General features: G+C 44.6%; 1 protein-coding gene across 2 annotated transcripts in view; it reads left to right on the forward strand.

The window, feature by feature from the left end:
• Positions 1 to 678: 678 nt before the first annotated feature.
• Positions 679 to 18,023, forward strand: part of SMARCC1 (SWI/SNF related BAF chromatin remodeling complex subunit C1) — a gene marked incomplete at its 5' end in the record, with an annotated part of 98,160 nt that continues 80,815 nt past the window's right edge. Inside the window, 3 exons of one of the 2 annotated variants that reach the window (XM_082499285.1) lie at positions 679 to 963; positions 9,140 to 9,259; positions 14,505 to 14,590. In XM_082499285.1, the coding sequence (XP_082355411.1) occupies positions 679 to 963; positions 9,140 to 9,259; positions 14,505 to 14,590 (491 nt within the window). The remainder of the gene's footprint in view (positions 964 to 9,139; positions 9,260 to 14,504; positions 14,591 to 18,023) is intronic. The other variant, XM_082499286.1, reaches the window with a different exon arrangement.

Below are 18,023 nucleotides of genomic sequence, written 5' to 3' on the forward strand. Positions count from 1 at the left end.
CCGCTTCTGCCGATACTAGGGGTACTCATGGTGTTTTTTCAGGAACGGAGCACACTGGCAGCCCACCTCAGGCAGTATTAAGGGCACTCACAGCAATTTTTCGGGCCAGGAGCTCACCACGCGCCCACCTCAGCTGGTATCAAGGCCCTCACGGTGTTTTTTTCGGGCCTGCAGCACACCATGAGCCCGCCTCAGCCGGTATCAAGGCACTCACGGTGTTTTTGCAGGGCCGAAGCACAGCACCAGCCCACCTTAGCCGCTATTAAGGGCACTCAGGCTGTTTTTTCGGGCCCGAAGCGCACCTTGCGCCCGCCTCGGCCCGCGTCCCTCGGCGAGAGCGCCTCAGGTGCTGCCTCGAGGCCGGCGGGCGCGAGGCGGGGTGCGGCAACGCGCGTGCGCGAAGGCTGGGCGGGGGGCCGCGAGGCGCGCGCCTGGGCGCATGCGCCAAGATGGCGGCGGGGCTGCGTGGGGGAGGGGCGGCGGGGCGCAGGCGCTGAGGGCGGCGGCGCGCGGACGGCGGCGGGAAGGGCGGGGGGCAGCACCGTGGGAGGGGGCGGGGAAGCGGGAGCACACCGGGCCGGCGCGCGCGCGGCGGCGGCGGGGCGGGACCGAGGCGGGGCGGGGAGGAGGGGGGAGGCAGTTCCCGAGCATGCCCGGGGGGGCGGAGCCGCTCGACGCATGCGCGGCGTGAGGCGGGTGGGAGGTGCAGGGCCGCGGTGGCGGCGCTCGGCGAGGGTAACAATGGCGGCGGCGGTGGCGGCGGCGGCGGGCGGTGGGACCGGGCCTGGCGCCGCCGGGGCAGCAGCGGCGGGGGCTGTGGCGGTGAGCGGAGGCGCGGGCTGCGCCGCTCTGTCGGTGTCGAGGCGGAAGGACGGCGGCCCGACGGGGAAGTTTTGGGAGAGCCCGGAGACGGTGTCCCAGCTCGACTCGGTCCGCGTCTGGCTGGGGAAGCACTACAAGAAGGTGCGGGCCCGGCGGGGGCGCGGCGACCGGGGACGGGGAACGGAGGAAGGCGGCGGGGCGGGAGTTTAACGGTCCCTCACGGTCCCTTCCCGCGGGGGCGGCCCGGTACCGCCGGCCTTTGTCAGCCGCGGCCTGCCCGCCGCGCCCGGGCCCTCCTGAGGGGACCCGGTGGGGGGGTGTGGGGGAGGCCTGGGCCAGCTCCCCTCAGAGCCGCCGGTGCCCCCCCGACCCCCTTTGCAGCCGGGCGAAGCCGCAGCGGGAAGTTCTCCTGTGCGGGCAAGTCCCGGCCTGGGCTTGGCAGGGTTTTATACGGGTTTTTACTTAAACCGCGCCCTGGGGGTGTCGGGGTGTTGGGGGGGAAAAAAAAAAAAGGAAAAAAAGGAAGCCGTTTGTGGTGCTTAAAACCGTGTTTAAGCGAATTGTTCCAGCTCCGTGCGCATTGCTTGTACTTGGGGCAAGTTCACTCTCGGGTAGCGCCGTTGCTTGCTGTGTGTTACCTTTGTCGTCCCCTTCCTCTTTCAGATGGCGTGTTCTCTGTCTCTTTGCTTTTCTCTTCGAGGGTTTTTTCCTACAACGATGACTTTGTAACTTTCTTTCAATACTTAAGCCTTGAAAAATCACCTGAGATGAACTTTCCAGAAGACAAATCCGTCTAGACAGCTTTGTAGCAATCCTCAGAAGAGCCTTAGCTGGCCAAGGGGAGATGCTGCCCAAGGTGCCTTAGTCTCTCTGTCGTCCTGAGATTTGCGTTCCGTCCCCCTGCTCTTGGGTAGGTCTGGTGTCTGTAACCCACAGCCAGGTTTGCCCGTGGCTCTGCAGGTGCCATACTGTGATTATTTTTGTGGTGGTGTAGTGAAATGGGCATCTGAACTGATCTGGGTTAAAAAGCAGAGCATGTTCAGAGGTGTGTTTTACCGGTCCTTCCACATAGCTTCTTCCAGCGCAGCCACATACGGTCGAATCGGCACGATGAGGGGGAGGCGGTAGTTTGAGCGAGCAGCTCCAGCTATTTATGTTGATAAGGGAATTGTAACGTCAAAGTATATATTTAGTTTTTCTTTGTTTTTATTGTGCTTCTCTGCTGTTTCTATGCTTCTGGGCTGGAGCGTTCTTTTGTTTCGTTTTCATAACCAAATATCCACAAGAACACAATAAACTTCTGAAATAATTTTGAACTAGTACCTGCCATTTTGCAGAAGAGCAAGTCCTGTTATTAAAAGCATTAACGGTTATTGTCCTGTGCTGTTGTGAGCCAAAACTATCTAGGCAAGCTGGTTCTCCCCGTACTAGCCTGGCAGGGCCTCTTATCTGTAGTTCAGGATGGGAGCTTTCATTTTATACGCCAAAGCAAAACTCCTTTATTATAATTGGTTTACACTTATCAGTATTACTGCTTATAAAGATTAGATGCTTCCATTTACTACTTAAACTCTCGAAGGTAGTTAAAATTGGGCTAAGAAGAAATCTTTACTGGGCAAGTGAATTTCAGAAGACTGCTGTGCAAAGTGCTTTTAAAAAAATTATAAGTTTTGCTTTGGGAAACAAAGAAGCTGATACTTACTACTGGCATTTAAAGATGTATCCTTAATACTCTAAATGGAAGTGCTCATTCCTTTTTAATGTGTGGTAAATGGACTCTGGTTCATCTTGCGTTATTTCTTTATACAGTGGATACTTCATTCTTAATTTTGCTTCCTGTAATTCATGTGGGAGCTTTGCTGTAGGTACGTGACTTCTTTCAGAAAAGGCCATGGTGATTATAGCTGACTTCTGTCCAGTTTGTGCTCCTAAAAATGGATGTGTGTACAGCTCGGCAGTGATGAAGCCGTCAGCTGTAGTAGGTGTTGTGTCCCTCCCTCTGGGAGCTCCGGGGATGTTGGGGAGCAGCCAGAGAGAATCCCGAGAGTAGGAGTGAGCTTGGTCAAGGATCTAAAAGTCACGATGGACAAGGAGAGAGTTAGAGAATTGCAATTATAAATCTTGTCGTCCTTGTCTCTAGATTAGACAAGTCTTCAAATATTGGAGAGTTGTCCATGTCTCTAGAGTGTAACTATAAAAAGGTAGGAGGTTTTAATAGCTTTTGGAAAACTCGTGCTGGATATTGGAAAACTCTCATTAACAGGGGGAGTGTGCTGCCTAGACAGCGTGGTCTATCTCTGTCAGATCTTTTGATGATAAAATCTGTTGGGTAGCGATGGGGGTTTTGTAACCCTGCGTTGCTGTGCTGTACTGTTTTCCTGAGACAAACCTTCTGATCCTGTTTCTTGGCTAAAGTGCTGGCGGTGAGGAAGGGCCCTTCCCTGGCCGTGCAGAAGGGCGGTGTGCGCTGGGAGCTGGCGTCGGGGAGGCTCCGTTGGTTGGGTGGAGGCACCCTATAAAGATGGAAGGAACAGTGAGGGGGCCGTTAGTGACAACAAACATCACGACAGAAAACAAAATTGTTGCTTCCAAACTTCCTCCCGCTCCCTATTTTTGTGTGTGTGAGATGTCGGGAAGTCACCTTGCGCTCTTTCTCTGCACTGAGAGTTGCAGGAGGTCCCCCGCTTCGTCCCAGGTCTTGGAGCGCAGTGCGGATGTTTGAGCCTTTCTTCCCCGTGAGTTGGAAACGGGTTTGTGCTGCGGTTTTTAAGGCCTGGGGGATCTGACAGGCGTTCATAGCATTTGAGTGGACTAATGCTGGTGACATCAAGGCGTCCACTGTAAGTAGAAATGTATAGTTCAGAAGTAAACTGGGCAACTTACTTTTTACTATATTAATTCTCAGTGATCTCTAATACTGTGTTATTTAGGTAGTTTCTTTGACATTAAGCAACAAATTGCTCGTGTTAAAATGGCTTTATTGGAGTTATTTCTTGTATTTAAAATATCTTCCTGAGATAGTTTGGGGTGGGTTTTTTTTGCATGCGTGTTCTGAAGGATGCGGAAACTAACCTTGGCCTTATAGCTGGAGTTCCTAAGGACCGTTCTCAGCGTGTTCATCGTGTCCCGTTCAATATATTGGCCTTTAGCAGCTTGAGCTACTCGGTGGCTCCGAAAGCTGTGCCCTGCCCCTCTGAGACAAAACGCTGGGAAACTGATTTTTGGGGGAAGCAGAGAAGGGAGGGGTTTGGTTTGGTTTTTAAAGGACAAGTGGAGTGTTGCCTTAAAGAGTGAGTTAGAGGAGAAAACGGCATGGGCTGTCCGTGTAGACGCTGAACGGCGCAGAGTATGAGGTATCATCACTTGGAAGTCTGGGTGGTTTGTCGAGTATCTGGGACTCGCTTGCATGAGAATCAAGTGTAGAATAATAAGTTTTCTTTGTGCGTTAATGGGGTGCGGTGCTGGACTGATGCCGGTGGAGCACGCCTGTTTTACCGCAGGATGGTGAGGACGGGCAGCAGCGTGGGATCCCTTTATGCCCTTCTATTAATAAGCCTCAGCCCGACAGCAAGGAGGGACGCGCCGCTTCTTGGCAGCTGTTGTGAAATGGCAGTTGTTGTGCCCGAAGATGTCTGTTTGGAGACCACCTGCTTGTTCACCGCCAGCCAGCAGCTGAATTTAGAGGATTTGTAGTTATCTTTCGGCTGGCTCTGACTTCTCGTGTCGGTGCTAACCTTATCAAGTATTTCTTCAGTGACTGACTTTGATTTAATCTGAGGGAGGATTTTTCTCTGTGTTTGCAGCTCTTTTGTGTTCTCGCCTTTAAAAAAAGGAACAAGGGTGTTAACCTAAATCAAAGTATTTTAATGTCGGTTTCCCTGTTATTTAGTGATCTCAGCTGAAATGTTCTTTGTTTTGGGGGAAGGAAAGGATTTTGTCCACCAGGGCTACAACACAGAGCCATGACGTGGTTATTTGAGGTCAGTAACCACATCAGAACTGGCAATATGAATCTTACGCCCATGACAAAGGCTTTCCAGTGCAGCTGCAATGGCAAATCTTGCTGGTGAAGAGATTTCCTCTGCTTGTGGTTACTCTCTATCCTTGAATGATTTGAGTTTTACTGAAAGACTTCTGACCGTACGTGTTTTCTGCTTAAGGATACGTGGGTGTTTTTGTATTTCTAATTGGCGTTGAAATGTGAGAACAATCTTTGCTGTGTCAATGGAGCTTTGGTATTTCAGCACTTGAACAAAATCCTCTTAGGCCAAAGCTGTGTGTCTAGGAACAGGGCATCATTTCTGTCTTCTGGAATTTGCTGTTTAAAAACCTTTATTTGCTGCAGAATCACTTTCTGCTTCTGTCTGCTGTGGGTACTAGTGGCAAACTTGCAGATATGTTGTGACTCCAGTCCTCTGTGGTCCCCTCAAACCCACTGCGTATCGATCAGGAGATCATCTTACTGATTTTGCTGATTTAAAGATCAATTTGTGTTCCTGGTTAGTGTGCATAAATGTATGAGAGGAGTCTTTTGTGTTTCCTTTTGAAGTTTTTTTTTTTTTCCCTTATTGTTTAGGGGGTATGCCAGGCAAAGAAGTGACTTCCCTGTATAAAAAAAATTGCAAGAAAAGTGGTAATGTAGAATAGAATCAGGGGTTCTTGATGTTATCTGCCTTTCTCATAGCTTCCAGCTGTCAGTGCCTCCTGCAAAAGGTAAAAATGGGATCTGCAAGTAAAGGAATAAGTGCTTGAAAAATTTCACGTCTAATGTGCTTTCCCAGGTATATATGCTGGAGCGTGTCCAGAGAAGGGCAACGGAGCTGGTGAGGGGTCAGGAGCACACGTCCTGCAAGGGGCGGCTGAGGGCCCTGGGGGTGTTCAGCCTGGAGAGGAGGAGGCTGAGGGAAGACCTTCTCGCTCTCTACACCTCCCTGAAAGGAGGGGGTAGTGAGGGGGCTGGTGGTCTCTTCTCCCAAGGGACAGGCGATGGGACAAGAGGAAACAACTCCAAGTTGCGCCAGGGGAGGTTTAGGTTGGATATGAGGAAAAACTTCTTCCTGGGAAGGGTTGTGAAGCACTGGCAGAGGCTGCCCAGGGCAGTGGTGGAGTCGCCATCCCTGGGGGCATTTAAAAGCCACGTAGCCGTGGTGCTGAGGGACGTGGGTTAGTGGTGGGCTTGGCAGTGCTGGACTCGAGGATTTTAAAGGTCCCTTCCAACCCAGATGATTCTGTGATTCTGTATTCTCATGTAAATGTTTTGGGTTTTTTTCCTGAAGGACAACATTTAAAAAAGATGCAGTAAGTCAACACAAGAACACCACCTCTTCTGTATTCATTTTTTTGCTGAGGTTGCAGCGCTGGGTGCTCCAGGTTATTGTGTATTTACATCTCGGCGACTCTTGTTTAGGAGTGCTGAAGAAACCCTACTAGAAAACCCTAAATTTTGCCTATTTCCTTTTTGATTTTAATTTTCTTTTTTTGTTGGCCTGTTTGTGAGAAGAATAAGTTCCTTCGCTGGGTATTTTTTTCATGAATTATCTTCCCACGGTTTATTTGATCCTCAAACTAGAAGTTGGGAGAATCTTAGCTCGAGGGTTATGCTGGAGGCAGTTTTGTTCTCGGTGCCCCAAAGAAGCTGTGAGTGTAAGTTGACTGTATGGGTTGAGAGGTGGATTAGCAAAAATACAAGTTTTTGGATCGGTGATTGTTTTTTGTTTTAAATGATGACTGTAAGTACGGAATTGCTTTATACTTCTATTTCACTGTTACTAGGAGCCATCAATACTTTGTCTTGTTGGATTTTATGCATTTTTTGGTGCTTTATTAATTTTAAATATTGTGCTAAACTTGGTGCAAAAAGCTTTAAGACTTTTAATCTGTACAAAAAAGCAAAATAGCAGTACAGAGGCTTTTTCCCATTAAATGAGTTCTAATGGTTATGAGGGTTTTCCTGTGGTCAGCGTTGCCAGAATGAAGACTGTGTAGCTTCAGAGAAGATACACAAAAGCTACTTTTGCATTTTATCATCTTCCTGGATTGTGCCTCCCATGCAAAACTAAAGGTGTACTACTACAACGTACAGTGCTTTACTGCGGAAAAAAATTGTAACTGTCGATCTAGGTATGTATTTAGACAAAGTGCTACAACTGGGTGGGCCGACAGTCTTGAGTAGCTGGGCTTAAACTGGAACCAGTGGCTTTGCTGTTTGAATGTGTTTAACATGTGTGGCATGTAAATGCGTTCAAGACCAAAGCTGTCTTGGTAATAGAAATGGGATTATTTAATATGAAGTCTGGCACTTGATCTGCTCTGCTTTTTTGTTTTCACGTTTGTGCAAATCCTAAATCTGTAGTTTAGCAGATACCTGTTTTGCCTGCAGAACAAAGTTGACATTTGTTTGCTTGCGTTATAGTGGGCATAGCTGAGCTAAAAGCTCGGAGTTTTATTCAGACTTTCATAAGGTGTTGGTGCAAAGGTGGAACATGCAAAATGATGGGAGCTTTAGTGCTATCAGCTGTGATACACCGCATCTGTGCACACCCCTGTGTGTGACTGATGGTCACTTATTTTTAAACTGTACAAAAAAAAATACAAGATAAATCTGCTATTAACAGCTATAAAAATACGCAACACTATATGCATTTTAGTAATCATCCTTCTTGGTTTAGCAGCCCGTAGGACACTGATAAAAAGGGTTCTGGGAAATTTAGCAATAGGGGTTTGAGTATTATTCTGTGCCTCCCTGCTGGAGATTTTCACCAGCCCTAACACAGGCAGGAGAAGGGCACGCTTCCCGCTGAGCTGCAGCACCTGGTCAGCTAATGCCGAGGCTGGGATGGGGTTTTCAGTGAAGATGCTGGATTAACTGGGGCATCTGAGTGAGTCATGTGCTCCCTTTTGCTGTCCTCTCCAAGATCAGTAATTCCAACAAAAGATTGCATTAAACTGCTCTGGTGAATTCAGCTGCAGCACCCAGAGCAGCTAGTCCAAAAATGACAAAGAAAATAGTTGCTAGCAGAGAGGAGCATGAGGGTGTAGAGGTTTTTAAAAAGCCTGAGAGCAAAAGTCTTCATCTTCAACTGGATTCTAACAGCAATAAAGACTGACTGTTACTGCTGCTTTGTGTCACTGTGGTAACTGATGTGAATTGATAGGAGTTATTAATTGGATAAAATTGTCACAGTTGCCTGCCTTTCATGGGGAGAGGGAGGAGGGCTAAAAAAATGCAGCTTTGGAAATTTAACCTTCTGTTTTTTTATAGGCTCATGTTTCTAGATTAGGTTTTATACACTGGGCAGGGCACTGGGGACTCTTACAGGTGTTTGTGTTGCTAAGCTTTAATTTCTGGGCTATGTTTATCTGCCTCTTAACAACTGCCAAAGGAACTTGTGTCTGGTGGTAGTCAGATACTATAAAACTATCATGGAAAAGTCAGTGTTGTGTCTTTTGCTATGTAGATGGTGCTTTGGAAAGCTCAGATTTGACTGCTGTTTAACACCATCACTTTAAACTTTTGAAGATTCTGGCTCTCAGTCTTTTTAAGGGGCTTTAGTAGAATCTGATTTGAGGGAAGAGCAAAGGCCTTGTGATTTGTAGTGTTGCCCAGGTAAATGACTGCAGGGTCGCTAGTGTAGAATATGGAGTATATAGAGTAACATGAAGAAGTAATGTTCTACTCCTAGAAGTCGTCTTCTGGCGCGGTGAGGAGATTACATCCAGTAAGTGAATACTGTAATATTAGGAGTAATGAATACTTGGCAGCTGTGGGACTTTTTTTATATTCCATGCTGTGATTTCTCCTTTTACATATATGCATTTTATTACAAGTATAACCTTGGGAAATGCTTAGATTGTCGCAAAGCATTGCAAATGTAGTTGTCCGGATCTGTTTTTCTGTTTGTACGTGACGTCCTATGTAGTAGCAAATGGATGCTCCTAGGATTAACGTGTAGTGGTTGGTTACAGAAGGAGCTTGTAAAGTTGCTGTAGAAAGCTTTGTGTATGTGTGGGCCAGAATTAGGCTGTTCCTTTATTAGGAACTACAAATCAGATTGAAGTAGTTAATCTCTATCTGTAGAACACCAGCAGCCGTGATGAACTGGTGATGATGCACAGATTTGTGCTGTATTTTAAGAGTAAATCTGGAAAAATGTTTGTGCCTGATGTTCCTTGTCTGCACACACCCCCCCAGCCACACGGTGATCCTTAAATCTTACACTGTACTCTACAACTGATAAAGTGGTCTGGGAATTAGTAAACCCATCTTCATGCTTTATTATCCTCTGTCCCAAGTAAGCGTGTGGTTTTTGTCTTTCAGTATGTTCAAGCAGATGCTCCTACCAATAAAACACTGGCTGGGCTGGTGGTGCAGCTGCTGCAATTCCAGGAAGATGCCTTTGGAAAACATGTCACCAATCCTGCCTTCACAAAGCTTCCTGTGAGTATTGGGGTTAACCCGCTGCTATTACAACAGCGTATTTTGTTCTTCCTCCAGTATCAGTGCTGCTGGCGCACTTCCAGGGGCTTGGGAGAGCTGTGCTTAGTCTGAGGCTTTTGTTGATGCATCCTCTGGAAAGGGTGAAATAGCACAGTCCTCCTTCACAGCACATTTCCAATGTAATACATCTGATTTTCTATACATTTGGAAGTGATTTCTTGAATACTGTGGAAAGGTTTTAATTTCTAGTAAAACTATAGGTAAACTTGTAAATCTTAAGTCAAATCTGTTTGGACGTATGCATCCTAAACTGACTGAATAACATGCACTTTTCAAAACAAACAAGTTTCTGGTGATTAAGCATCAAACACCAAACTTGTAATGCTGTCAGTGCTGAAAAATGGGTTTACCATGTTCATTAGTAGCACGCAGTTACCTAATTAGCGCAGGATGGTTTTCCAGTCACTCGGGATATTGGTATACAGAAACAATATCAGCATTTTAAGGGTTGCTTATTTAAAGTTCAAACTTGGCACATCTTTAGCAGTAGTACCCCAGTGATCATGTTCAGAGATCAGTCCCACTGTGCTTGGAACGCTTCCTACCACCAAGAGAACCTTGTCCGAGCACGCGTGAGGTCTAAATAGCTGATAGAGGGAAGAGGGATGCAGCAGACGGTAAGGACAGAGGAACAAAGGGATTTCAGCTGTGAAGGGCAAGGGCTGCAGCGTGGTATCTAGCACCCAGTTCGCCGATTTAGGGTAGGTTTTGTGGGACAAGGCAACTGTCATAAGCGTTGTGGACACGAGCAGGAAGGTCTGTGCGTGTCTTTGCTGCAGAATGCTTCTTGGGAACCTACGGTCATGTCATCTAGGGTTCTGTTTAGGTGTATGTACTGCGTTGGAAATATTTATAACCAATTGCAGTATCATAAACGGAAGTTGTTCAGAAAACTATTGAAAGTACTCCTATCTTCTTTGGTCCACCACTTACAGAATAGTATCTTTTATTATTTTATGGTGATTTTTTTTTTCCCCAGACATTTTGCTTATGTAACTTCTTTTGGTGAGGAGTGTGAATTTGTGTGTGTTTTCTCCAGAAGAGGGGTTTTCAGACTGACTTACTGGGTGAATCTCTTGGTGCTTAGGCATGCACACAGACACCCCACAAGATGTCATTAAGATGTAGCTCACCATCTCTTCCATTCTGATCACCTGATTCCTCACTGGTTATGGAAGGCTTGGGAGACAGAGGTGAACGTTGTGGTGCTTTATTTTGATATGGCATTGTAGACCATAAAACTGTACCTGTATTCAACAAGTTGATAAACCATTTGAATGCTCTCAAGGTTTAAATCAATTTGTCTTATCTTAAAAATAGGTAGTAAAGATTTAAGTGGCATTGTAAATATGTTGTTCCTGTTTTTAATTGTTCTTGCTGTTTCGAAGGTCTAAACTGATCAAATTTGCTCAGCTTAAGTTTACAGCAGTTTGATCTCTCTGCTCTCAATTACTTCCGACAGAAGACAACTCATCAGTACATCTTCCTTTATATTGTTTTTATGAGAAAATGCAATATGTACTCTGAAGAGGAGGTTAGCTGTCACTTTTTTGGACATGCAATTTAAGATACTAGTTTAGACTGCTAAGGAGGTTTTGTTATTCTACCACTCTGAAGACATGCAGAGTGGTTTGGTTTTACAGGACTCTGTCTGGCTTGGGAAGAGAGGTGGGGCGAAGGGATGTCTCCGGTGACATTGCCAATCTCCAAAAATGTATTGCAAAGGTACTGCAGACTTCCACAGAAAAGCAACTGAAGGAAGCTAAAAGAGGTTAAAAGTTTGTGGTTATCGTACTGACTGTTCAGTATCACCATGTTCCTGGCAAGGGAAGCTACAGAGGAGGAGGTCATGCTTGTGTGACAGAAACAACCCCTGAACCCTCAAAACTTTGAGTGCTGTGTACCTGCAGATGACTGCAGACATCCTCAGTTTGTGACTGCTGCTCACAACCGCCATCACTAAAGGCTGCTGTTAACAGTCCGTTCCTTGCGTGATGCTGTTCTCCATGAATATACACTGCAGTGTTGCCCTCATCAGTGCAGTTCACTGGAGATTGTGTTGGTCTTGAGAACTGCAGTGGTTGTAAAACACAGGGACTTGGCTCACCAGGAGCACTTGCTGATGAGAACATGTCAAACCGAGGTTGTCCTTCCAGTTCACATTAGAGCCTTTAGATTTATTTTCCAAGTACTAGGCAGTGTACCTCGCAGTCGTGCTCTGAAGCGCCTGCCCTTCAACGCCGGAATGGTCAGTGACAGAGGGAAGCTGGTCTCTTCCGTCACTATTGGAGGTAAACTGCTCTGACCTGAGCTGCATCTAAATCACTACAGACTACATCTGTTGAAATAAAGTTCAGACGTTTTATTTAGTGCTTTGAGTGGATGCGATAGACCTTGCGCATGAGAGAGGGTTGTTCATTCTGTGTTTAGTCTCCCCTTCTTGGCAAGGTTACTGTACAGTACAGGGTCTGTGAATAGATCTAGAGTAAATGAAGGACTGTTGCAGCTTGAGTTCTGTACATGCCTTCTGATTATTGCTTTTAAATGCGTAAGGTCTAACCCTACTGATGCTCAAAAAAAGAAAAAGCTCTTAAAGGCAGTTTTGCATTTTTCAAATAAAGGCTAATTGTGAGGCTGGTAGATCTTAATTGCCTTTTTATGATGGATTTTGTTGCGTAAAAATGTTGAAGGCAATCTGGTTTATTGACAACTGCATCTCTTCTGCGGAACAGGTTTTGGCTAATTGTTAAAAGCAATTTCCTTTTATGCTAGTAGCAACGACCACAGTTTAATAAGAGGGTCTCGCTAGAGTCTGCTGACACTTTAAAAATATGACTTATGTCTATGAAGATTTGTATACTGTTTTTCATGGTTAAGTATTGGCTGAGCTTCCTGTGTGTGGTAGTAAAATCCTAACTTGCCGGAGTCATAGAATCATCATGGAATCCTAGAATGGTTTAGGTTGGAACGGACCTTAAAGACCATCTAGTTCCCCACCACCACCACTATGGGCAGGGACACCTCCCACCAGCCCAGGTTGCTCCAAGCCCCGTCCAACCTGGCCTTGACCACCTCCAGGGATGGGGCAGCCACAGCTTCTCGGGGCAACCTGCGCCAGGGGCTCACCGCCTGCACAGCAAAGAATTTCTTCTTCGCATCTAAAGCGGCTGTGGTTGCTTCTGCTGCTGGGGACTCCGGGCTCGGTGAGCCCTGTGCCAGGCCACAGGACTGCCTTCCAGCATCGCCCTGCTAATGCAGAGAGGTCTGATCTTTTAATTGAGAGATTTAATGTGGGCTACTGACAGGCAGCTTGATGAAGGCAAAGCTGCAGCAGCAGCCCCCTAAACTTGAAGTAGTGACCGTTGAGTACAACAGTGGGATCAGCAGTTTCCCCAAGTGCAGGTGAGGCGGGCTTTGCTGCGGCGATTTCATTCAGTTGCCTCCTACGTCGGCATGTCAGCCAAAAGGGAAAGGTCCATTCTGGATGACCATGTGTATGGCAGCTGAAGATAAGTAACAGCAACTTGCATGCTGGTACTGCAAAAATATTCTTTACAATGGATCTTCTGGCTTCGTGTTGACATCTACTTTTCTTTTTCGAGCAGCTAGTGTTTGCTTGCATGTTTGTAAACCAACGCTTGTATTCTCAGAGCCAAGTCTTAGCAGTAAAATCATTCAGCGTGTTAAAACATTTTGTTTTAATTCAAGCTTCTGATCAGAGGCTGCACCATCCATAGAGGACTTTAGTTTGCCGAGACCAGTACTGAAATGCACATGGCTCATAAACTGGCAAGTACCCCTACAGCAGCTTTGAGCTCTCTTTGTTATCTCTCTGCACAGTAGGGCTCTACACAGATAGTAGACCAGGAGCAGTTCTGTTCTTGTTGAATGCTTACGAAGGATCTTTTTTATGTTGTTCTTGGACATTGGTGTATTTGATATCTCGCAGAACTGCTGTGCTTGCCATTAGCAGCTCTAGAGCCAAGGAAGGCCACGTTCCATTTAGATCCCGTGCTACCATTTCAGCTGCCTGGCTGCGGAGTGAATTTAAAATGCTTGTCAGTAATGCTAAGGCTGCCTGGAATTTGGTGTTTGTTCTGTGTTAGGAAATACTCCTGATGTATAACATAACGGACTTTAAATAAAATGACCTGTTCTGTTGTAAAAAGCAAGAGAGAAGGTAGATCAGAAATAGCCCTGATGTAAAAGAACCACTAGGAAGGCTGTTGTGTCTGTGTGGTGTCTCCAGCCCTGTGCTGTCTCTGGTTCCAGCAGAAGGCAGCTTGAAAGCTGCTGGTAACCGGAGCCCAGCCATTAAACAACTCCCCAAATTCTGCTTTGTGAATCATACTTTGACAGTAGCTTACTTTTCCTGAACACATACGAACATCCTGACCAGAGAGATTAGTAAAAGAGCAAAGATGATTCCAAACTAAAATTTATCAGAAAACTGTACCTTTCTGTGTAGGAAACAGTTCTGCGTTTTTAGTAACCTTTTAGAGAAGGGACCTGGTGGGACTCTGGAGTTTTTTGGTCTCCTCATGCTCCTGTTGGAATTTCAGTTCTTGAATTCAAAGTACTGGTTTACAAATATGTGACTCAGCTGTACTCTGCTAAAATGAGTAGTGAAGAAATGAGTTGGATTTAGGATTTTAGGGCAGATGTGCACAGTGACCTTTTCAGATCTTGACGAACAACCTTTTGCTGTGATGGAAGAGGGACATGAATGGAGAGCTTTAGGAGCCATAGTGAATATGGAGCCCGGGTTTTAGATGCTCATTTGTAATGATTTGGTTTAGTCTGCTTAATACAGCTGAAGAGCTGCTTAACTGGCAGCTATGATTTTAGGTTTAATTTACTGTGAAATGGATACTCAAAGAGCAGTTCTGATTTCTGTTTTACACCAATGCAAGGAATTTTCTGCAAGCTACTCACATAAGTAAGGACTCGGAGCTTTCAGATATATCAGGTTCTGCTTGCAAACATGAAGAGTTTTTCTTAAACCAAATGCATTTAATGTTCTCAGAACATCCTTAAAGGAGGACGTAGAACTCCAAAAGTGATCAATTAAACTATGCATTTGATAAGTTAGATGCCTAAAACTCAACTTACAAGTATGTATTCATTTAAAATAATTACATAAATGTCAATGTCATTGTGTTTTCACTTTTCTTTCTGGTTCTAGGCAAAGTGCTTCATGGATTTCAAAGCTGGAGGTACATTATGTCACATTCTTGGTGCTGCTTACAAATATAAGAATGAACAGGGCTGGTAAGTTTTTAATTCAATTTATACACCTTTTGCATGAAATTAAGCACATGAAATGCCTATGCAAACTTAAAGTTTAATACTTTCTGGAGAATTAGGTAGGCAAGGGAGTTGGAGATGGGAAGAGGAATTTTTTTTCCTGTTTTGCTGATGGTAGCTTTTTTAAGACACACCCCACACTTCTAAATGTAAAGATGAATTGTCCAACTTTAAGGTCCTGAGCCTGTAGGTTGGGAGTTAATTACAAGCTTGAGGCTTTTTTTTTTTTGCCATTTATTTGCTGTGTGACTGAGCAAAGTAACAAGTATCTTAGAATCATCGTTTCCTATCTGTAAGATGTAAATCTTTGTTACTGTATTGAGTATAGGGTTTAGTTATAATTGGGAGAACGTGCGGCATTGCGTAGATGCTAATAAATGCTCAGTTTTCCTTTGCTTATCAACCTCCTTACATGGGGAGTAGTGTGAGTAGTTAGAAGCACTGCCCATGGAGCTGTTGGCGCTAGTATTAAAACTATTCGTGTGACATCCCAGTAGTGTTTTGACCTGTTTCTAAGTTACAGTCCTCTTTCCAAGACAGCAGTAGCAAGAATTACTATGTTTGACAACATTGGGAAAAACCTGAGGATGAAAAATGGGTAGGTAAAAGTAAGTGGAGATTGTTCCTGTACATGAATTTAAATAGTTTCTGGTCTGATGTAGTGCAGACCTGTAACAGCGTTCCTGGGATTGATCATGTTTCTGTTACCCACCAGAGCAAACTAAAAGGCAAAAATAAAGTTGTTTTAGTGTGGTTGGTTGTTTTTAGGAGTTGTTTATGCTCATATCAGCTAAATGGGTATCTGAGGTGGATATATCGGAAAGCTGGTATGAGTAAGCTGCTGTCAAGTTTTTTCCTACTCCAGCATTGCCAACACCCGGGACACGATACGCAGAATCATAGAATCATACATGTTTGTGTGGTGGTTCTTTCAGGAGTGTCTTGCTACCTCTTTGCCTTGAGATAAAGGAGTTAAATGGCTCCTACTTCATGGATACTTAAACATTCAATTTTTTTCCAAACAAATTTCATTTTCAGTCATTGAAATTTGTCAACAAAACTCAGATATGCGATTGCCTCCTCTCTTCTCACTCTCTTGCTGATTCCTCAAAACTAGTGGGTAGTGTCTTGTGTTTGTGCATGTGGGATGTAGAGGGAAGTAATACTTGGATTTAACTCTGAGGATCAGACTTAGAGCTTGGAATGTACCCTTCACTGACTCAACCAAATAATATGTGGTGTTTTGCCTGAAATATGATATTTTTTTATTTTTAATGGTATGCATTGTCGCTCTTGCTTAACCTGTTTGTGAATGATCTGTCTTATAGGAGAAGTACCTTTCCTCGTCATAATAGGTATGTCTGAAAAATGCACTTATCCAGTGCAGCTGGACATACCTTGTCTATCACTGCAATCCAAGTAGTTGTTTGCTAAAACCTGTCAGAGGGTATCAGTTACACGAAGGACAGGAAGAATTAATACCACTATTTTATTGAAATGGGCAACTAAAAAAAAAAGTGCTGTTTCTTAACATATTGACATGCTTCTCTTAAGGTATGGGTTTCAAAAGCAGGCAAAAATTTGGGGCCGTGGATAGCATTCATTGAATAAGTAATGCAGATTTGAGGCAACCAAATGTAAAAATTTTAGTCAGACTCAAATGCCTTAAGTATCTTTGTTTCATAGGTACTGCAGACTTTAGGTGTCTAGGAAACTGGGTTAGTTTATTTGGCATTTGTCATCTTTTGCTTCCTTGAAGCTACTATATTGGAGAAGCAGATATTTTGAATACCGACTGTGAAGCTGTCAGTGGGTAAATACTGGAGAAGTGGCTTGATCTTGGCTCTTAAAATCCTGTGTATTATGGGTGTAAAATACTTTATCATTATGCAGTGAACTGAGACTTGTTGATGACTGGCCCTACTTCTAGAAGTCAGCGTAAACCTTTCAATATGCATAACGCTATTTAAAGAGGTCATACTTTCCAATTGAAAGATGATTCTAATAAATATACCAGGTTATTATCTTTAAATTGTTTGCCAGGTCCTTAGTGTGAGCGGAGGAGTCCATAATGCTGCTTTAGGATAGAAACTCACTCCCTGATAGCAAATGTTTCTAGTCCTGCTCAGCACTACAGCGTATTTAGGCAGTACCATGGGCACGGGCAACTTCTTTCTGAAGATGCTAGAGAGCCTCAAGTGGAGAAAACCACTGAAGTGTCTTTGTTTAATTTAGTAGTGTAATATTGATGTGATGCCATGGTTGTGTGGTAATGGGTTTTGTGACTGAAAATCAATCTTGCTTTGGTTTACCTTCATTGTATATTTATAAACTTTAAAAATTGATTTGTTGTGTTACTGGAAACAAGGATGTGTTTAAAAGAAACTGTCATTAGTTATGGGCGCTGGAATAAATTACTGTATTTTAAGTCGGGGTGTTAACTTAAAGCATATCAGTCACTGCATGGTAGTTATACGCACCGCTTTCTCACTGTGTTAAATGTACAGGGTACTATTTATTTTACACAGTGAAATCCCTTCTGCCGGTATTGCCACTCCTGAACACCAGCTCAGCCCCCAGTTAAGAGCATTTTCAGACTCCAGCAACAGCTTTTTTCAAAACTTGGGCTGTGCAGAATTGCCCCAGGCAGTGTTGTACATCTGAGCGTCAACAACCTGATTATCTAAACGTGCTATCGTGCTTTGGAAAAGGCTGAATTGTTACGGGTCAGACCCAAATCTGTTCTGGAGGCTCCTACAGCACTGTTTGCCCAGGCTGGTGGTGCGGAGCCTGTGCGGCAGTGCTGGCGCTGAACTTGTTCTTGGGGATCGCCGTTAACGTTCTTCATTTCTGTTGATTCATCAATGACTTCTGATACGTGTACAGTTCAGGTGGATGCGGCAGAATGCCTTTGGGGGCTGTTGTGGTTCTTCCCAGTAGAAGGTCTCAGATTTTGTGTTATCCCCTCCTATTTCTGATAGACCCTTAAACCTGCATTGTTATTTCAAGAATTTTGATTACTTTGTCAGTGAAGTAGCAAACTTTAAAGTCCTAGAGTCCAATAGAGTTGATCATAAAATCCTTACGTGGATTACAAACTACCTATATGCTGTCTGGGGGGTGGCTTGTTCTCAAATACATAAGTAGTTTAGAAAATCTTAGGCAAACGAATTGCTGTGTTTTTCCTGGATTAGAATCTGGGACTGGTGGATGGTGCAACTAGAAGTAAGAGAAACATGAGAGTTTGTTCATAAATTTTCTCATCTAGTTGTTGAAAACCATCATGAGCGTTTCATTATGTTTCTGTTTAATTATCCTTTGTGACTGTAGTGGAATGCACGGCCCTGCTACAGGGTTTTGTTAGACAATGTCAACCTTCATTATTTCTAAACATTTC

Source organism: Vanellus vanellus (assembly GCF_965231255.1).
Source record: "Vanellus vanellus genome assembly, chromosome: 2".
NCBI classification, from domain to species: domain Eukaryota; kingdom Metazoa; phylum Chordata; class Aves; order Charadriiformes; family Charadriidae; genus Vanellus; species Vanellus vanellus.